A 19,229-nucleotide genomic window follows, 5' to 3' on the forward strand; every position below is an offset into this window, starting at 1 on the left:
GTCTATAGTTTTTGGCTAGTGACTTATTACCCTTTTTAAATATTGCACTTATCATAGCATTCTTCCAATCGTTAGGTACAGTCTTACTTTCAAGTGATTGATTATAAATGATACATAAAGGTTTTGCCAATGATTCAGCGATCTCTTTTAACAGTCTGGGGTGTAGTTTATCCATCCCTGGAGATTTGTCTATTTTTAATGCATTTAAATGTCTCAGCACTACTAGTAATTGTTATATAAAATCTGGCAAAATTATGACTCATATTTTTGGAACATCCCCGCATACCCAATAAAAGGTTAACACCCCCCCCCCCCCCCCCCCCCGTGAAGGTCCTGTCCCCCTCATTATAGAGTTTTTTTATTGGATCTCAACTAGTAAAGTAAAATTGACGGTCCAAGTTGTCCCGCATCTCCTAAAGCAGCTACAAAAACGCCTGTCTCTTTTTTGCATCGCTTAAACACTGTCGTAAGTAAAAAAAAAGAAGAAGACTGGATGCTTAAGTTAACAAGATCAGGGTTGTTGGGTATGTCACTGCTTTTATTTTTCAATTTTGGCGCGTAATAAACTTGTATGGTTAAAACAAAAGAACATCCGAAAATAGGGATATTCCAAAACGCATGCGTAATTGAAATGTTTTCTCTTGAAAATACAACTTCCGTTTACCGCATTTTACATTATTTTAAAGTAAAGTATCTCTTATTCTGTTATATCTAATATTTAACAGAATGCCGACAATTGAAAGTGAGAAGAATGAAACAGAAGAAGAGGAGATGGATCACGAACCAGCTGAAAGCGATAAAAGCTCAGACGAAGACTCAGAATCTGGCTCTGTTGACGACGACGAAATATCTGGTAAATAATTTCAAATTCCGAGAGAAAAGTGTTAGTCTTTCTTAAATTTTGAATGCTACTTATCAAAAACATTGCTTTTTTATTAGAATATTATCATTTGAAGCATTGTCACGTCCCTTTTCTTCCATAAAAAAGTGTCTAGAAATCGACTATTTTCTTTCATTTGACATTTGTTTAAAGGGCTTATATTAGAAGGGCTTGTATGCCATATTGTCACTGAAGTTATGTAGAATTATAGTCATGTCTTATCACACACATTTCGTACCTAAGTCTTTGACCATATGGAAGACTGAATATGTATGCCAACACTTTTATATGCACCACATTCAAGGTTGTGGTTATTATCATAATATTCATGCCACGTGCTCATGTGGATCATGTAAGAACACTTGTAGGCATGACACACCACTCAGTCAATATATCTAAATCTTTGAAATGCAAAGGGTTTAGGACCCATCACGCAAGTACTGATTAATACATCATACACGGTGTCACATATACATGTACCAGTGAATCCGGGTCCGTTCGCGCCCATTCACGTTCGCACCCACTCATGTTCGCCCCCTTTCACTTTCGCACCCTACATGTTCGCACCCAAAGTCCGTTCGCACCCTACATGTTCGCGCCCTATTTCAACTTTGTAATCAAGTAGTATTATTATAAGAATTATTGTTTTCATTGTCTCAAAATAAAGTGATACAGCATTCTTTGTGTTGAATAAATCTTAATCGTGTTTTGGATAGTGTATTGTTAAAAAAAAAAAATATTCCTTTCTAAATAAAGTGGGATTCTGTCAACGTTTTATTTTGTGTTGAATAACTCTTTATCATGTTTTGGTTAGTGTATTACTATAACATGTATAACTTTGTTTCATTGACTTGTTTCAAAATGAAGTGAGATTCTGACTACGTTTTTTTTTTTGAGTCTTGAATAAATTTTATCATGTTTTGGTTATAATAGTGTATTGCTATATATTATTGTTTCATTGGTTCAGATCAAAGGGACCAAGCTGTTAAAAACAATTATCTTTTGTGTTTTTCATTTATAATCTTCAATCTTTTACTCATACCAAGCTATAAATACATCCAGTATTTACACGAAAGCAATTAAAAACAACAATGATGATTTCCAATTATTCAACTGGAATTTGAATTAAAATTGGGCACGAACGTGTAGAGTGCGAACGGACCTTGGGTGCGAACGTGCGAGGTGCGAACGTGTAGGGTGCGAAAGTATATTGGGCGCGAACGGACCTGATAAAACTTGTTATCGAAGTTATTGAGAGAGGTCTCAGGTTAAGGTCACTACATACAGAAAAAATGGCAGCAAATTAGTGTCAGGGTAGTCAATAATTCAATATTGATTAGAATATTTATGAACATTTTGATAATATAAAAATGTTTCTTTGAAAATGGTCACTTTCACTACTTTTATTTAAAAAAGAGTAAAACTTTAATAGCCATCCACATGTGACATAAACAGGTTCTGTATTATATTTTGAATTTGAATTTTCATATGACTTAAACATGTTAAATGTGATTTTTTTTTCTTTCTAAATGACTTAAGAGAAATTTATAGATAATAGACCAAGGAGCTTACCCATGTGAACTTCTAAAAGGAATATCTGTTTAATTTTTTTCCTACATTTTCTTTCATTTGTTTTGCAGACCTAGATGAAGAAGAATATGACCACAGAAGAACTCATTGTTTAGATGAAATGGCAGATCTGGAAAGACAGTTTTCTGATATAAAAGAGCAGTATGTTAGAACTTGTTACTATAAAAGTAAATTGATGGGGGACAACACTTTTAAGCCATGTTTAAGTCATTTTCTATTTTAATACTTTAATGATGTATTTGAATGGGTAATTATGGTTGCAAACTCTATTTGAATTGATATTATGACCATATCTTGAGGGTAAGCAGGGATCTCCATGGCCTGTTTAACGATGGCGCCCCGCCATCGTTTAAATGTCTTGCGTCATCGTCAAATGACTCGCGCCATTGTTCAATTGTCTTCCGCCATCGTTCAAAACTGTGATCGTTTTTATTGCCTGACGCCATTTTTTTTTAGCAATTATAATTAAATGCATGTAATTGCATAACCCTCAGGCTTTTTTTTATAGTATAATCCAATACAGTTCAAATGCCTGAGGGATATCCGGATTAAGATTGCTAATCACTTGTACCTGAGGTTGTTCAGGTAGATCAACAAACCAGACAGGAGAATATTATCTGAAGATAGACGATTCATTTGTCGAATTATTTAACTAAGTTTCCGCAAATGCTTCTGATAATTCAGATTAAATAAATAAATTAATAATCCAGTTACAAAGTTTAACAAGTAGACCACATGCTTTTATTTTGACCTACGCAATCAGCATCCCCCTTTTTAAGAACTGAAGTACAAAATAAGACGTAGAACATTTTTATTGGAAAAAGGAGGGGGAAGGTAAAAAAAATAGGGGGGGGGGGGAATCAAAAGCAATGAAAAATTTAATATCTATACTATTAAACGTTAATAAGGCTCTCAAAAGAAAAATCACTGATAGATTGTCCTAGTCTAAGCATATTTTATTAGACTAATAATGTTCTATATATTAACAGTTACATTTATTCCATGTTTGAAGCGGTGCAAATATTTAATTTAATTTGAGTTTTACCAAAAGATGCATTGTATCTGACAAAGGAGAAGAATAATTGAGGTCTGAGGCCAGAAACACGAAAATAAGTGAATTTAACAGAAAGGAAACAAATATGAGACTTTGGAAAAAGGGAGAGGGGTTTTGATACCTTTTATGAAATTCTCCATCCATAATATCTTTTACAAAAAATCATCATACAACAGTGCACAAGCTGTATATGCCTGCGTTTTCGCGGGTGTGTTCTAGTAAATTTTAATCCTGTTATCAATAACTGTTGGACCTCTGCAGTCTTATCCAGTGAAGCAATTTATTGTATATTTACTATTAAATTATCTTTGATCCTAATGTACAAATTTTTGCATACAGTCAGAGGTGTTTAATATACAACTGATTCCTACATAACAGTAAAGTGAGTTCCATCAGATTTGTTTTTACATCATGGAAATCAAATTCTGATTGAATGTAGTATTAAACAATAGAAGTTTTAGTAGCTAAACATTATTTTTTGGACAAATTTAAGTTTTATAATATAAGTCCACTGCCAATTAGAAATATAACATTAAAATAATAAACAAATACATTTTTGTACCATTAGACTATACAAGGAAAGAATGAGTCAGATAGAACAGAAACTGATTGAGATGAAAGCAGGAAAAGCAATAGAGTATTTAAATCCTTTGGCAGAATTACAAGAAAACATGAGGATAAACATAGAAGTAGCAGGTTAGTGTTGTCAGTTGTCTCCCTTTGTTTATGGTTAACTTGAGGATAAACATAGAAGTAGCAGGTTAGTCTTGTCAGTTGTCTCCCTTTGTTTATGGTAAACATGAGGATAAAAATAGAAGAAGCAGATTAGTCTTGTCAGTTGTCTCCCTTTGTTTATGGTAAACATGAGGATAAACCTAGAGGTTACAAGAGCGCAATTATTTGTTTACATTTAACCGGCAAGTTTTTTACCCCAAGATGGTACTCAGAATAGAATCCTATACGGCTTCTGATTGGTTGATACAGGATTGGAATTACATTTAATCGAAAGCTTATCCAATTAGGTTTAAAAATTGCCGAAAATCATATTCATATTTTACAAAGTATAGAAAATATCTTTAATTTCTGCACGTCGGAGCCATTAAAAATATGCCTTTTTCATTAAGCGAAAAAAGTAGACGATCTTTTTCAACTGCATTTTAAGTCAATTTGAGCCGCATGACCCTATATTTTTTTTTTGTTGTAATGCAACACTGGCATTTCTAGTAACAGGAACTGTCACCCGTTTTTCGCTAGTTTGTGTAGTCTTTGAGAAAAAAAATACGGAACACTAGTGGTACCCTATGGAAAATGCATTACGAATAATTGCGCTCTTGTAACCTATAGAGAAATGACATTTTTTTTTAATTAGGCTTTGAAAAATATCAAAAATAGTCATTTTGCTCGGAAAAAATGTGAAACAGCGAGAAACGGGGTCAAATGGACTTTTCATCGTTGTGAATTCATGCTATAGTCTGTTTCCTATTTTTATTTATTTCTATATCTAAATCTAGGGTGGGCTTGAATGTCGACAAAGTATGAAGAGAAAACAACGTTTTTGTGATATCTACTGATTTTATCGGGGAAAGCATGTATTTAGCTCGAATTTGAAGGTAAATTTTGGTTTTTAACCATAACGACGGTGTCTCAGTGGCTGTTCTAGCAAAAAGCTAATTTCGTGAAAATTGGCCAAAAGGGTTCCTAAGCAAATACCAACGATTTAGTTAAATTGCGAAGTAGAAAAATTAATCTTGGCATTGAATATCGTAGTACAAGAATAGTTTCTCTTGCCAAAGTAGTAATATTATCATATTTTCAACATTTAGAAATACTATAGTCTGTTTCAAAAATGTGTTTTTTCAAGAAATGGTTTCATAAATAGCCATTCTTCAAAATTCGATGTAGCTTTTCCATATCAGAACGGTTTTGTCGACAATATGATCAGTGCTGGATGACCTTCGAAAAATTAGGCCAATAAATTAACATTATCTTCATGTGTCTTTGACCAGTACCGTATTTGGCGAAAAAATCAGTTCCAATTTTTGGCCTGATCGGCCGGCAAAAAGTGATTCTCCAAATTCGGAGAGTGACCAGATAATGTTTTGAAGATGTGATATCATCTAGATAGACGCCAGCGCGACTTTTGGCGCGGGCGCTTAATTTTCGGAAATTTTTTTCACTACCGTATAGGTTACAAGAGCGCAATTATTTGTTTACATTTAACCGGCAAGTTTTTTACCCGAAGATGGTACTCAGAATAGAATCCTATACGGCTTCTGATTGGTTGATACAGGATTGGAATTACATTTAATCGAAAGCTTATCCAATTAGGTTTAAAAATTGCCGAAAATCATATTCATATTTTACAAAGTATAGAAAATATCTTTAATTTCTGCACGTCGGAGCCATTAAAAATATGCCTTTTTCATTAAGCGAAAAAAGTAGACGATCTTTTTCAACTGCATTTTAAGTCAATTTGAGCCGCATGACCCTATATTTTTTTTTTGTTGTAATGCAACACTGGCATTTCTAGTAACAGGAACTGTCACCCGTTTTTCGCTAGTTTGTGTAGTCTTTGAGAAAAAAAATACGGAACACTAGTGGTACCCTATGGAAAATGCATTACGAATAATTGCGCTCTTGTAACCTAGAAGTAGTAGGTTAGTGTTGTCAGTTGTCTCCCTTTGTTGATGGTAAACATGAGGATAAACATAGAAGTAGTAGGTTAGTCTTGTCAGTTGTCTCCCTTTGTTTATGGTAAAGATGAGGATAAACATAGAAGTAGTAGGTTAGTCTTGTCAGTTATCTCGCTTTGTTTATGGTAAACATGAGGATAAACATAGAAGTAGCAGATTAGTCTTGTTAGTTGTCTCCCCTTGTTTATGATGTTACAAATTATACATATGCAGTACAAAGAAATAACTTTAAAAAAATCGACAGTTCTTACTGAAAAGGATTGGATTTTATTGTAACTACATGTATGTATCTATTGTAGTACAATAAGAAAATGTCTAAACTTACATGAAGCTTGCTGTTTTAAGTGTAAAAACTATCAATGGAATAGATCATTAATTGAAATGAATTAATTAATATATTGCGTGTGGAATTTGAATAATCAGCCACAATATTTGCAGGTATATTACTGACTCGATACACAACTTCTGAGTTTGAGTTCTGTTGTAGGTTTTGTATTCCATTTGGTGCAGATGGTCCCTATTGCGAAAATAGAAACCACCAAATCTGTCCTCCCTTTTCTTTTCTATGTGTATATTGATAATACTCTGATGATAAAGTTGTTGACGACCTGAATTCAGTGATATGTTTTTTCACTTATAAGGAAATTTTATTGACTATGTACATGTAATAACAATACTGTACATGCAAGCAAACACATTTATTCAGCCATCACTCACTTCAAATATTAAAACATTGAACTATATTAATCAAATAGAACTTTATCAAAATTGAATAGAATCTTTTAATGATCATATGATGGTTGTTCAATGTAAAATTTACCAAAACAAGTTTTTGATGTTTCCAAACTTTTGTGGTACTGTAAACTCAATATTATTTTCAGTCCAATACAGGATGAAAATGATATTAAATGATTATACCATTAATTTCTCTCTAGATATAAAAAGATCTCAAAGGTTTTGGTTTATGAAGTTAGAACCGTGAATCTGTTATAGTGCTGATAAATATAAAAAGATGTGGTATGAGTGCCAATTAGACAACCATCCGTCCAAGTCACTATTTGTAGAAGTAAACCACTAAAAATGACTAGTGTAAAACCATTCATATAGGAAAACCAAAGGTCTTATCTAGGTAAACTGTGAGAAATGAGAAGCACTTATAAACCTCATCAACAATGTGATGTATTGATTTATTTCAGGCATTTTGAGAGAGTACATGAAACAAAATATTCAAAGAAAAGTTGAAAGTGAAGAAATTGGTGCAAAACAAAATATGGAGGTATATTTTATTTATGTATATATTTTTAATATCATTTAAAACAAATATTTTTAATGTGTATATATACTATATTATGTATTGTTCTCTGCTATCTGTTGTTTCGTCACATTGTATACACTTGTTTATGTATTGCCATTGCATGTTAGTTATGCTTTCGCAAATACAATATTCGTTCATTCATAAATAAATTATAAACAGTTTCATGAAGTAAACTTGACACTTAGAAATACTTCTAAACATGCTAACATGCTGTAAATGTCAGCATTATGTAACAAGAGAAATTACAGAATTTCTCTTGTTACATAATGTTCATATTTGTATATACCAAAACTAATAATCAGGATGATCAGGATTTCTTATATTTTTAGAGTGAAAAAGCCCTGTTGTATGACTCAATTAAAGCTGATTTAGAGGATAAGATCAGACGACTGGAGGAAGATAGACACAATATAGACATATCTTCAGGTAATCTCTCATGGAAAAGCATGCACAATTGTTTGAGAAATAAAGTCAGGATGGTAGAAAAGTACAATCATTGTAAAAAAATAAATATATTAGAACTTATTTTAAAAAAAATACCCTCATCATCAGTCATGTGTTAAACTGTTTTATGGTAAAAATGTACACAAAAGTGTGAAAAAAGTGTTGTGTTGTATACACAAATAGATATCACTTGTATTATCAACGGAATTTTATATAGAAACAATAGATCTTAATTAAGTCTCCCAAACAAAGTTTGGAGACTTATTGTTTTTGGTCAGTTCTTATTATTTTTATTATGTCACCCGATCGACAATGTCGGGTGACATATTGCTTTTCCTCTGTTTCTTTTTCTGTATTATTATTATTATTATACTTCCACCTAATTTTGTCCGCCTGCTTTCTCAGAGCCAAAAGTACCAATCCGAATGATGGTGCACTATAACAAGGAACCCTGACTCCCCAGAGTCTGTGCAACTTTGGAACTAAAAAAATGGCTGCCATCACCATGGAAACGGAAAAATGGTGAAAAAATATAATTTTGGAGTTCCTTGAATTATTTGAGAATGCTTAAGCTTAAAATCTTTAGATTTTAATACAATGTAGGTGCCCACTATATACTGGTTTTGGATGATTTTGGCACATTTTGGAACTGCTATGTTGCCATGGAAACTACACCAAAAATTTCAAAAATATGGAAATGCTCCAATTTTTTTGAAACTTTAGCATAACGATGAGCAACTTTGGTAGATGTGGAATTTGGCGTTGGAATTTCCAAAATGTCTGCCGTTTCCATGGAAACAATGCAAAAAGGTCAAAATGCTCCAAAAACTTCCGGGTTTGGTGAATAACTTTGGTATGCTTGAACTTAAAATCATCAAATTTTTATGTATTATAGTTGTCCACTATATACAGGTTTTGAATGATTTTGATAATCATTGGAACTACTATGTTACCATGGATACAGGAGCAAAAATTTCAAAATGCTTCAAAATTGATGAAACTTGATATGATTGTTAACTGTCAAGTCTAGATATGACTTTTGAAGTTGGAATTTCCAAAATGGCCACGGTTGCCATGGAAACTGCAAAAATGTCAAAAATTCTCAAAATGGTTTTAACTTAATGAAATTTGATATTATTGGTAACTGACAAGTTAAGATGAGACTTTTGACTTTGAAATTTTCAAAATGGCTGCCGTTGCCATGGAAACGGTATAAATGTGAAATACTTTAAAATGCTCTGAATATACTGAACATTTACAAAAAGATGAATAGCCATGCATATTTGTGCATTTACTGTTAAACAAGTTTGAAATGGCTGCCGCTTAGTGGCAATAGGGGGAAGGGTGACATCCGCTATTGCTTGCAATGGCAATTCTAGTTATTCTTCCTCTTCCTCTTCTTCTTCCGCCGCTTTAAAAAATGAACTTGTCCGCAGCGTTTCTCCAAAACCGCTTGTCAGATTGACTTAGGATTTCATAAAATGGTAGACTAATATGTCTAGGTGAGCCATCAATCTTTCGTTTGTGTATTGGGGTCTATTAAGGGGTGTTTTGGGGGGTAGAAAGCAGGGAGGGTTTTACTATAGAACCCTATGGGATTTTATTTTCAAAATTTTTTAAATGAATATAACTTGAAAACTATAAGTGATAGATACATGCAGTCTTCAGAAATGATTATAGGACAATAAAATAAATCACATGAAATATAGGGGGATGCCCTGGGGGGTCATCCCCACCCCCTTCAATTTGAGAATGTGCTATTATCTTGTAAACGGTCCAGATCCCCACCCCTAAACCATATATATTCTTGTAGGGGACAATAAAACAAATCAAATGAAATAAAAGGGAAGTCCCTAGGGGGTCACCCCACCCCCTCTTGTTGGAAAACTTGTAAACGGTCCAGATCCCCACCCCTAAACCATATATATTCTTGTAGGGGACAATAAAACAAATCAAATGAAATAAAAGAGAAGTCCCTAGGGGGTCACCCCACCCCCTCTTGTTTGAAAACTTGTAAACGGTCCAGATCCCCACCCCTAAACCATATATATTCTTGTATGGGACAATGAAACAAATCACATGTAATTAGATGGAAGTTCCTGGGGGTCACCCCACCCAGTTCAATTTGAGAATGTCCTATTATCCTGTAAACAGTCCAGATCCCCACCCCTAAACCATATATATTCTTGTAGGGGACAATAAAACAAATCAAATGAAATAAATGGGAAGTCCCTAGGGGGTCACCCCACCCCCTCTTGTTTGAAAACTTGTAAACGGTCCAGATCCCCACCCCTAAACCATATATATTCTTGTAGGGGACAATAAAACAAATCAAATGAAATAAAAGGGAAGTCCCTAGGGGGTCACCCCAACCCCTCTTGTTTGAAAACGGTCCAGATCCCCACCCCTAAACCATATATATTCTTGTATGGGACAATAAAACGAATCACATCAAATTAGATGGAAGTTCCTGGGGGTCACCCCCACCCCGTTCAATTTGAGTATGTACTATTATCTTGTAAACGGTCCAGATCCCCACCCCTAAACCATATATTTTCTTGTAGGAGACAATAAAACAAATCAAATGAAATGTAGGTAAAGTCCCTTGGGGTCACCACCACCCCCTCCTGTTTGAAAACTTGTAAATGGTGGAGATCCCTACTCGTAAGCCATATATATTCTTGTATGGGACAAAAAATCAAATCAAATGAACATGGGACCATATGAATGGGGAGTTATCGGAGCTTTGTTTGGGAGACTTCGTAACAGCATCCTGTTACAATTACTTCTTGTAATATCTGATGTTTATGCTTTAATGAGAAAAACGAGAACTACATGGTAACACTAGTAATTCCTTGCAGATTTTATAGATATTTTTTAATACTAGATGCATATAAAATAAAAATTGATATATATTAATGTTAATTATTATTACAATATTATTGTAATTTAGTATTACAAATACAGATTATCTTGTGTCAGTTTTGATATTGATACACTAATGAAAGATTACTTATGCTACTTTGATTATGTTTGAATAGTCACTTTTTATTATTTTTACAGATTTATGGCATGAATCTCATATTTCAAAGAAAAACAAAAAGAAAAATGATTCTTTTTCTACAGATCGAAGGAAAAAGCCAGTTACAATTACAGGTTTGCAACTTTTCCATTCAAACATTCTGTATTCTAGTGTCAAAATTTCAATTTAATTGTGAATACAATCCTTTGATTCAATGTGCATATACCAAGTGATTAATCTGTTGGATATTTTGGTCTTATGTTTCCAGAATTTATGTATGAATTTTATGCATTCTTTTTTAGTCACACTTGGTGTCTGTTGTTGTCTATTTTCATTGTAAACTTTTAAATAAAATGTTCTCTTTTGAAATTATTGGGCCAAATATTGTCAAACTTTTAGGAATGAATGTAGGGAATACAGTTTGTAAATTGTATGATAGTATCCAAAGATTTGGCTTTATATTTACAAAGACTGGTAGCCTATGATTATTCTATCTCACTAAATTTACAGTATAATGCAAAACCTGGAACTAACATTTAGCAAGTCTATTAAAACTCAATATTCACATATTTCAAAGAAACTTGAAAAAGGAAGTTAATGTCACTCTTTTTTTCATACATTTAAGCAGTTGTGCAATACATATTTAAATTTGCCTGTCGATTTTAAAGAATTTTACTGATTTTTATTTTTATTTTTTAGGACCATATATTGTATATCTTTTGAGAGATGTCGATATTATTGAAGACTGGACAGAAATTAAAAAGGTAAGCATTTTAAAATTTATTGAATTTGATCTTCAACTAATTTGTTTTGTCATTTACCTTGTGTGTACACTAAGGAATAAGTATCAGAAGGTAAGGTATTGGGTATACATGTTACCAATCAGATAGTTTGCAGATAAGATGGTCTTACCATAGGAAAAAAGGTATACTGTGGATTCATTTTTATTCGTGGTATACCAATTTTCGTGGGTTTCGTGGGTCACAGCGAACCACGAATTTAAAAATTCAACGAAGAATAATCCCGAGAAATGTGTATGGAGTTGGATGTTTATTTCCAATTATGTTATGCAGTTCTAGTATAACACGTGATTTTTATTAGTGGAAGAAGACGTCAAGTCTTCTGAAGACTTAAGGGGCTGACCATTGGCATTGAGTCTCCGTATGCCGCATTCATTTCGTGTATTACAATTTCAAAACAACTTAGATTTCTGACACCGATTTTTACACATGATTAGGCATCTGAATCATTTAATTTGTAAATTATGATTGTAAAACAATCACTATCGTAAATATGACCCTTTTATTTATGTAAATTATTAGATTTCATCTCATCCACATGAACGTTATTTGTTTACTTGTAACAGGATGTTTTAACTGTAGATATTTGTATTACGCATGCGTGAATTTGGTATCGGGACAACTCGCCCTGTTTACAAGTTCGCCCTTGAAGTTACGAATTTGCAATCCTGCAGACAAGAAGATTTTGTTTTTATATAAATAAAAAGGATATATAAAGTGTTGTCTTTATTCATGGTTTTCCTTTGTCATGTGAATTAGATGCCCTTCGTAACATACATGTGAACCTCCCGTTTAGGAGAAAAAACTCCCGTGTATGAAATTTTTCAGACGCCATATTTGATCATTTCTTACTACTGTACGGGTGTAATTGACACCTGTGTTAAATTTTACCTGAACATCAAAGAAGATGTATAATTATATGGCTTCACTTGACAGCTTGGGTGTCAAACATACTGGTAATCAACGATGTTTACCTCCGGCTAACTGCCGTTGTGTTATCAAAACGATGTGTATTGGGAATATTGAAATACTTTTTTGTTACTTCCCTTTGTTTTATCCTGTTTTCAGTTATTTTGCTTTTAAAAATGTAAATTGTAAAAAGACTATAAATGATTAATATTTTAATCAAATAATCATAAAAGGATGTTGATTAAATGAATTTAAATGATTTTGGACAAATAAAAAAATTAAAATTTATAAATTATTTTAGCAATCTAGACCTCCTTTCAAGGATTAAATTGAAGTTTATATCATAATTTTGTTTACCACAGAATGTTCTTTTTAATTAATTTACGATGTTGCAAATATACATGTGGAGCTTATTTCTTTCTTATTTGTCTATACATTTACAAATGATAAGGAGATGAAGACATGAACAAAAATATATACAGATAAGATATATAAATATAATGATTCATTTGCTAGCAGTGAACAATCATTTGTCAAAAACAAAACAAAACAAGAAACAGATTCTTCTTATTATTTTATTTTATTCAAATAGAGAGGCAATAATGGAACTATAAACATTACAATTTGATGGAAATTTGAAGAAAAAACACAATTTCTACATCATTTGGTTACATTTATGACAAAATTTATGTCGATAAAAAAACATGATGTTTTGACCATTCAGTACTTAACCCTTTCCTCCATAATGACGCTTTTTGACGCCACCACCTTTACTCCATAATGACGCCTGTGTAGTACCTCAGTTGAAACACTATGACTACAAAGTGTCTGCAGTAGACTCAATAAAATTTGTATCCAATATGAAAAGGAATATCATAGAAATATTCTACTTAAATTTATTTAATGAAATATATGTTTTTTGCAATGCATTTTAATACTTTAAAGCCTATTTTCAGCATTTTATTGAAAAATTCTATTTTGTGTTCATTTTTTACAGTGGGTTGTGATGATCTTCCAGTTAGGTTACCCTCATTTAGAGTGTTGTTCCCAACCTGTTAAAGGTCCATCTTAAAGTGCATAATTCAAAATAGGAAATTTCAACAAGCATCTAATATTCTTAATCTGGAAAATAAACCCTGGTCTGCTAGCTTCATGTATATTTTTTCTACCGATTTAATATATAACTAGAATCATGCAAACAGACTTAAGGAAAAGGCATGTAAGTTCATCATACAAATATGACACTTTTTCTAGACAATCCAGATCTTGCAAAATACGTCGCTAAAAATTGTAACCTTTAAAATTGTTGTGCAGTAAAAACCCATATGGGAACTTTCAAAAGTTGGCAGGTATGTAACAAGTCTTACTATTTTTATGCTCCATTTATGGGCAATATGTTTTCTAGTCTGTCCGTCCGTCCTGCTTCTGGTTATAAAGTTTATGGTCGAGGTAGTTTTTGATGAAGTTGAAATCCAATCAACTTGAAACTTAGTACACATGTGTTCCTCTTGATATGATCTTCTTAATTACTGCCAAATTAAAGATTTTACCTAATTTTCATAGTCAACTGAACATAGAAAATGATTGTACGGATGGGAAATCCATGTACTTATGACCTTTTCTTGTTTGAAGAAAAAAAATACATTTTAACGATAATGGAACAAAGCAGCCTGGGTAAGTGGGGCTGCTTTTATGGTAATTCAAGTTACCTTTTATTCACCTTCTTCTACTTCAGAGCTATCAGCTCTTTGATTGAAAGAAGATACAAGTATTTTGATTAAATCTATAATAAATATATCGAATATCAGTGATAATTTACTTTTTAAAATTGATTAAAACTGTTCATGGAAAATAACTGCAAGTTGTTAATTACCGTGTCATAGTTTGGTTTACCAGTGATTAAAAATCAATAGGATTAAGGACGGGGATATTGCCCGTAGTTAATATTGTTTATGACAGGAACATTTATTTTCACACCTTATATCACTGTTTATTATATCGTGATTAGGGAAATTAGCTTTCAATCATAAAGTTTTGAAGGCCTTATAGAATTCAGACAAGAATTGATAAATTGTAAAACAAACAAATAATTAGTTGTCTCTGCCCATTATTGTAATCGAAGTTATCAATGAACACTTTAACCTAGAATGACCAATTAAGCGAGGATTTTGACAATTCAAAACTTTTTCAATGAATTCCTTCTTTTTTGTTTTGTTTTATTATTGATCGAACCAAGGATGTTATATGATCTCCTAAATCAAAAAGAAATCCACGAATTACGTATCTATTTTTTTGTTGTTGTAATCAGCGATCCACGAATTTACGTATACCACGAAACGTCTTTTTTTCTCTATCCACGAAAATTGATACCCACGAAAATAAATGAATCCACAGTATTAGTTATTGTGCATATAAACATCCCTATTTCCTATCTAGTTAAAATTCCTGCATTCAAGTTTCATTACATGTAGGTTTTATTTTATTAATTTTATTTTTTTTCTCCCTTACTTGTGTATATTTGATTCTACAATAAATCAGAAAATTCCTAATGTAGCATGTTTTGCATTAAAGTCCACAAATAATTTGAACTAGCTTTAGGTCTTTGCGAAAAGTAATGCTCTATATATACATTCTACAACTCCCAGAGTGGTTGTTGCTATAATACATTCATTAAAGTCAATCCATCCATTGGTTTGTCAAAAACATTTCTCTGTTACAATTTCCAAGAACAGCTGATCAGAACATCTTATTTATTCAGCAGTTTGACAGTGATGAGTTATAAAGTGTGAACAACTTCTTCCTGTTTGCTGATTCTTTAAATTTTTCATTTTGTTAAACATATTTTTATGCCCCACATAGGGGCATTATGTTTTCTGGTCTGTGCGTCCGTTCGTCCGTTCGTTCGTCCGTTCGTTCGTCCGTTCGTTCGTCCGTCTGTCCCGCTTCAGGTTAAAGTTTTTGGTCGAGGTAGTTTTTGATGAAGTTGAAGTCCAATCGACTTCAAACTTGGTACACATGTTCCCTATGATATGATCTTTCTAATTTTAAAGCCAAATTAAACTTTTGACCCCAATTTCACGGTCCACTGAACATAGAAAATGAAAGTGCATGTTTCAGGTTAAAGTTTTTCAGGTTAAAGTTTTTGGTCAAGGTAGTTTTTGATGAAGTTGAAGTCCAATCAACTTGAAACTTAGTACACATGTTCCTTATGATATGATCTTTCTAATTTTAAAGCCAAATTAAACTTTTGACCCCAATTTCACGGTCCACTGAACATAGAAAATGAAAGTGCATGTTTCAGGTTAAAGTTTTTCAGGTTAAAGTTTTTGGTCAAGGTAGTTTTTGATGAAGTTGAAGTCCAATCAACTTGAAACTTAGTACACATGTTCCTTATGATATGATCTTTCTAATTTTAAAGCCAAATTAAACTTTTGACCCCAATTTCACGGTCCACTGAACATAGAAAATGAAAGTGCATGTTTCAGGTTAAAGTTTTTGGTCAAGGTAGTTTTTGATGAAGTTGAAGTCCAATCAACTTGAAACTTAGTACACATGTTCCCTATGATATTATCTTTCTAATTTTAATGCCTAATTATATTTTTATATTGAACATGGAAAATGATAGTGTGAGTGGGGCATCCGTGTACTTTGGACACATTCTTGTTTATGAAATATTCAGTATGTTGATAGAATATTTTTTTTATTTAAAAAAATGTTCTCATACATTTCAACAGTACTGATGAACAGAAATTATTTTGTCAGCAGCTTGGCAGTGGGGAGTTGTTATGTGATCTGTCAAACACTGTCTTCCTGTTTTCTGATATTTTAAATTTAAGTGGGGTAGGCATAGTCCAACAATATGTGTCTTCTTATTCAACAGTATAGCTGTTATGGTAATCTTTGAAGGCTTTTAAAAATTAAATAAGTAACAATAAATTATTTAATGTTCTCATTAGATAGATATATAATATTAAAAAAAGAAGATGTGGTATGATTGCCAATGAGACAACTCTCCACAATAGACCAAAATGACACAGAAATTAACAACTGTAGGTCACTGTACGGCTTTCAGCAATGAGCAAAGCCCATATCGCATAGTCAGCTTTAAAAGGCCCTAAAATGACAATGTAAAACAATTCAAATGAGAAAACTAACTGCCTTATTTATGTACAAAAATGAATGAAAAACAAATATGTAACACATAAGCAAACAAAAACCACTGAATTACAGGCTCCTGACTTGGGACAGGCACATACTTACATAATGTGGCGGGGTTAAACATGTTAGTGGGATCCAAACACTCCCCCTAACCTGGGACAGTGGTATAACAGTACAACATAAGAATGCACTATAAAATCAGTTAATAAAGGTTTAACTCATCAGATGGACACAAATACAAGTGGATTTAAAAGTTATTTAAGTTTAATGTGTTTAACTTTTTGTTACCTATACACACACAGTTTTGTTTTACAATATTCCTGTTTAAGATTAATCCATTTTACAATCATTGTCACATTTCAGGCATTAAAACATAGTCAGAAGAGGAAATTAGAGTGTGAATTCTGAATTCATTGTAAGTATGTTTAACAAATTGAATACATAAATGGTAAAGTGTGTATGGTATACATATAATATTGAGAAGATAAATTTAGAAATTTAACTGATGGCCCTCTTGTTTCACTTTTCAATGATGATATTCTCTCTATTTAGGAACTGAACAAATTTAGCCATGTGCATTCCATCTCTTGCTAAGTGTAAAGGTTGCATGAATACAGATTAAATGAGGTTGAATTATTGACTTGCAAGCCAATATCAGCTATGTATTTGAGCTTTAATATTAAACAAAATTTAACCAAATTTAACTGAATGCTAATAGTGAAATATTATTTCAATATCCTGCACATCTAATTTTATTTTTTTTAATGCCCATTAAAATATAAAATTTGAATATTGCAGAGATAAAAAAGAAATTCCAAGCAGTCTGTGATAGTTCACCCCAGAACTTATGGAACCAGTAGTGACAATGCAGAGGCATTTATCTGATACCTGGTTTATTGGTGAATCTGTTGGGCACCAGTGCTGTGATGTACAACATTTAACAGACAGAAAGTTGCATATCAGAGTTGTACTGAAATGTTAAATGATATGATATTACATTGTAATTCTTTGACCAACAAAATGGCTTTTATTTTATGTTTGAATGATAGATGGTGTACCAAAGTATGAAAGAGTGTCTTACATTCCATTTCATTATTTTGTTCAATTTAGGTATTCATTTTGTTTGAAAAAGTAACATCAGAAACCCTGAGAAAAGCAAAGAAAAGAGGATTTTTTTCATTAGGAAAAGGACTATATGTAATTGTAACTGGTTATCTGAACTTAAAAGGATTGGTTTTTATGAACTGTGCCAAATTATTGTTTTTATCAATTATTATGAAAGAGTTTATGTTACCAAGCTTTATTCAAACTACATATTGTGTATGTGATACAAAACTCCAGTAGATTGTGAATTTATGAGGATATAAATAATGTTTGAGAGAAAGACATTTCCTCTAGGATTAAGGAATAGAAGATTCAATTGAATAGTTGTGGGAGATAAAAGAATACAAAGGAGAGTTAATCATGTAGTTTTCTAGCCTTATATCATTACAGTACAATTTATACAATTGAATCATTGGAGGAACACCCCAAATTATATTACAAAGGACATTTTCATATGTTAACTTCTATGATGTCTGTTATTACATTTTAAGTTGGTTGTAGTAGAAATAAATATCTTTGATCTGTGAGGTAAAGTGTTTTACAAGACACATATTGTGGTAGAATATATTTCAAATTAAGATTTTGACACAGATTTTATGGTTTCAATAATGGAAATGGAAATTGTGAGAGCTACTTATCTTATGGATGCATATTTTTGTATCTTCAAGTTTAATTTTGATTGGTAATGAAATTTTAAAAAATTTTATAACTTTTTAAAAGAATTTTGTAATATATTGTGAATGTTTAAAAACTTTTAAAATAAACATGCTTATTATTAATCATTACATCAATTAATTTCCCTCTTAGTGAGCAGCAGAGTAAGATTTGGGCCTATTTTATGGTGAATAACCATTTTTGGTTGAACATGTCAACATAGATTTTTGAAAAAAAAACAATCTGAAATCATGTCTAAGTTGTATTTTGTTTCTATGTCTCACTTATTTTATGTGTGGTCCATGCTGTTAAGTTTTAGTGTATATCAAAGAATGATATTGTGATCATTGTCAAATAAAATATTGAAAAATCTTACAATTATTAGCATTTACTTAGTAAACTTTACAAAACTGTGTCTCTTTTCAGTTGAAGACTTTCTGTCTGAACTACCAATAAGCCTTTTATTAATTATTGACATCACTTATCGTATGTCACCTGTTAACCTTTACATAAAATCTTCTTCTTTGAACCAGCTAGGCTTATTGCAACCAAACTTTTCTATAATCATTCTTATACTAGATTACTGGGTATCTTATTTTAAAATAA

At 32.1% G+C, this 19,229-nt stretch overlaps 1 protein-coding gene across 1 annotated transcript; it reads left to right on the forward strand.

Annotated features, from left to right (window-relative positions):
- The first annotated feature begins 633 nt into the window (after window positions 1-633).
- LOC143067509 (breast cancer metastasis-suppressor 1-like protein-A) lies at window positions 634-17,280 on the forward strand. Its single transcript, XM_076240828.1, has 8 exons — window positions 634-853; window positions 2,521-2,611; window positions 4,093-4,220; window positions 7,414-7,493; window positions 7,862-7,958; window positions 11,040-11,132; window positions 11,698-11,762; window positions 17,229-17,280. The coding sequence occupies exons 1-8, from the start codon at window positions 727-729 to the stop codon at window positions 17,271-17,273; spliced, it is 726 nt and encodes a 241-aa protein (XP_076096943.1). The 5' UTR covers window positions 634-726; the 3' UTR covers window positions 17,274-17,280.
- The last annotated feature ends 1,949 nt before the right edge of the window (window positions 17,281-19,229 follow it).

Source organism: Mytilus galloprovincialis, chromosome 3, assembly GCF_965363235.1.
Source record: "Mytilus galloprovincialis chromosome 3, xbMytGall1.hap1.1, whole genome shotgun sequence".
Classification (NCBI taxonomy): domain Eukaryota; kingdom Metazoa; phylum Mollusca; class Bivalvia; order Mytilida; family Mytilidae; genus Mytilus; species Mytilus galloprovincialis.